The sequence below is a fragment of the Alosa alosa genome, chromosome 1 (genome assembly GCF_017589495.1).
Source record: "Alosa alosa isolate M-15738 ecotype Scorff River chromosome 1, AALO_Geno_1.1, whole genome shotgun sequence".
Lineage (NCBI taxonomy): Eukaryota > Metazoa > Chordata > Actinopteri > Clupeiformes > Clupeidae > Alosa > Alosa alosa.
Genome location: NC_063189.1, coordinates 23,045,181 through 23,047,744, shown reverse-complemented (window position 1 = coordinate 23,047,744; position 2,564 = coordinate 23,045,181). Strand labels below are relative to the sequence as shown.

Below are 2,564 nucleotides of genomic sequence, written 5' to 3'. Positions count from 1 at the left end.
AAGGGAAACGGCTAGTAGCTAACAGCTAGCACTTCAGTAGTCCAATACAATTAAATTCCAATGGACGTGTCTCAGTTTATACACACACACACACACATACATTAACTGTTGTTGCTGTTGCCTGCCATAGAAGCGCAATGTGCGTGAGGACCTGGTGGTGGGTCAGACAGTCATCAGCAAGCACAAGAACCTGCGCTACTACAGCTCCCGTGTCACACACATTACCTCACACACCTTCTATGAGGTCATGTTCGACGACGGCTCCTTCAGTAACGACACCTTCCCGGAGGACATTGTGGTGAGTGTGAGTATATGGGCTACTCAGTATTTTGTACCTTATGACCGGTGAGTTTTATTGTGATCAGAGTATAACTCTGTGTGTTGTATGTCTGTCTGTGTCTGCGTCTGTGTGTGTTGTATGTATGTATGTATGTATGTATGTATGTATGTACGTCTGTCTGTCTGTCTGTCTGTCTGTGTCTCTGTATCTGTGGTGTGTATTTGTGGTGTTTGTGTGTGTGTGTGTTTCAGAGCAGAGACTGTGCTGCGTTGGGTCCTCCTGAGGTGGGGGAGGTGGTTCAGGTGAAGTGGCCCGATGGACTCTACTACACCGCCAAATATCTTGGCTCTAATACAACACATATGTACCAGGTACACACACAGACACAGGCTCCAGTACAACACATATGTACCAGGTACACACACAGACACAGGCTCCAGTACAACACATATCACCATCACCAAGACTGACACAACACATGGGCACTCACCAGCTACACACACACACACACACACACACTTATAGTATCTAATACTGCTATTTCAATTTCAATTTTATTTGTAAGGGACAGTGTGCAATTAAAACAGAAATGTAACCATTTGATGCATTGCACCAGAGTTTTAGCCTTGGGCTAATTTACATCTGCATCTGGGCATTTACATCTGGGCTAATTATCACACATTGACATATGGTACTGTGCATATTCCCTCACAAGTCTCACAAGTACATGCACACTCATGTACACAGACACACCCACACACGGCTTACTTGTGTGTTCTTGTGTGGTGGTGGTGTGTCAGGTGGAGTTTGAGGACGGCTTTCATGTACACAAACACACCCACACACACGCTTACTTGTGTATTCTTGTGTGGTGGTGGTGTGTCAGGTGGAGTTTGAGGACGGCTCTCAGGTAACGGCCAAGAGAGAGGACATCTACACTCTGGACGAAGACCTGCCCAAGAAGGTCAAAGGACGACTTGTGAGTAGACCTCCGAACACCACAGCCTTTTTACCCACTTTCATCTCTACAAAGTGCATTCATATACACAGATACACTCAGACACACACACATTCTCAGCAGAATGGACATAAACAGTAAGTTTTAGTAATTTTGTGTGTGTGTGTGTGTGTGTGGGTGCGCGCACATGTGCACTGCTTAGTCTACAGCCTCCAGCATGCGTTTCCAGGACGCTTTTTTCACCTCGCAGGGAGAGCGGAAGAGACAGAGGACCCCCAACTCCCGCTTCCAGAGAGACTACATCACCAAGAGCAGCTGAGGGACGCTCACAGGAGACTCAAGTGTGTCACCATGGGACAGTTACTCTAAAATGTCAGGGAAATGCAATTTTTGAAAGTTGAAACAAAAAACAGTGAATGTTTTCTTCTGAGGACTTCCCATGTATGTGGGTTTTCCTTGAAATGGACAACTTTTTAGTTTTTCTCTTTTGGTCCTTTTGTTCTGATCAGTGCATGTTAAGCGTGACTGCTCCTGCAGAGGGCAGTGTCCTACTTCTAACTCGTTTTTAATAGAAAACTAACGAAAGCTACTGTCGCCGTGTCTGCTGAAGCACTTTGTCTTAACTATTTAACTTGATTGGATGGGTTTGTTTATTTATTGGGATCTTCCCTCTCCCGTATGTGTCAACCATAGCTGTACAATACTGATTAAAAATATTTATGATTATTTTGTGTCAGAATGTGATTAAGGGCTTTCCTTTTTCCTTTCTTTCACCTTCGCTCTCTTTATATCAGACACAAGTACAGATTTTTACCCAGCTCATACTCAACAGGCAATACATCCACAAAGCAGACACACCAGTACATCATGTGCTTAAGAGGTGAGCCGTTTGGTGTTTCTGAGGTAGATGTAATTCCTGAGATAAAGCAGGATCTGAAGCATGTGCAGTAGCCCCACACTCTCCCTCTGAAGGTAAGTGGTCACATCAGCATTTAGCCACCTCAGCAGCTCCAGGCAGACTACTACATGGCCAACCAACACGGAGGCAAGTGACCTTCACAAAGCCATCAGACATCTGTGAGCAGATGTAAGCACGGCATTATAAGGCACCACTCTCCTTTTCATTATGGTTCACCTTGAGCATGGTCAATAAAAGCAATAGAGTTCATAAAATAATTGGTAACACTTCACTTGAAGGTATCTCCAGAAGAGTGACGTGACACTTTCAAAACCCTAACATTAACCCTAACCTGTCATGGCAAAAGCCGAATGACACTAACTCTAACCTGTCATGACAAAAAACGAATGACACTTAATGACAGAAGT

General features: G+C 44.5%; 1 protein-coding gene across 1 annotated transcript in view; it reads left to right on the top strand.

Moving 5' to 3' along the window:
* Positions 1-1,964, top strand: part of kdm4c (lysine (K)-specific demethylase 4C) — a gene marked incomplete in the record, with an annotated part of 12,344 nt that extends 10,380 nt beyond the window's left edge. Inside the window, 4 exon segments of the mRNA XM_048255165.1 lie at positions 131-298; positions 532-651; positions 1,167-1,259; positions 1,441-1,964. Coding sequence (XP_048111122.1) covers positions 131-298; positions 532-651; positions 1,167-1,259; positions 1,441-1,557 — 498 coding nt within the window.
* Between the last annotated feature and the right edge of the window lie 600 nt (positions 1,965-2,564).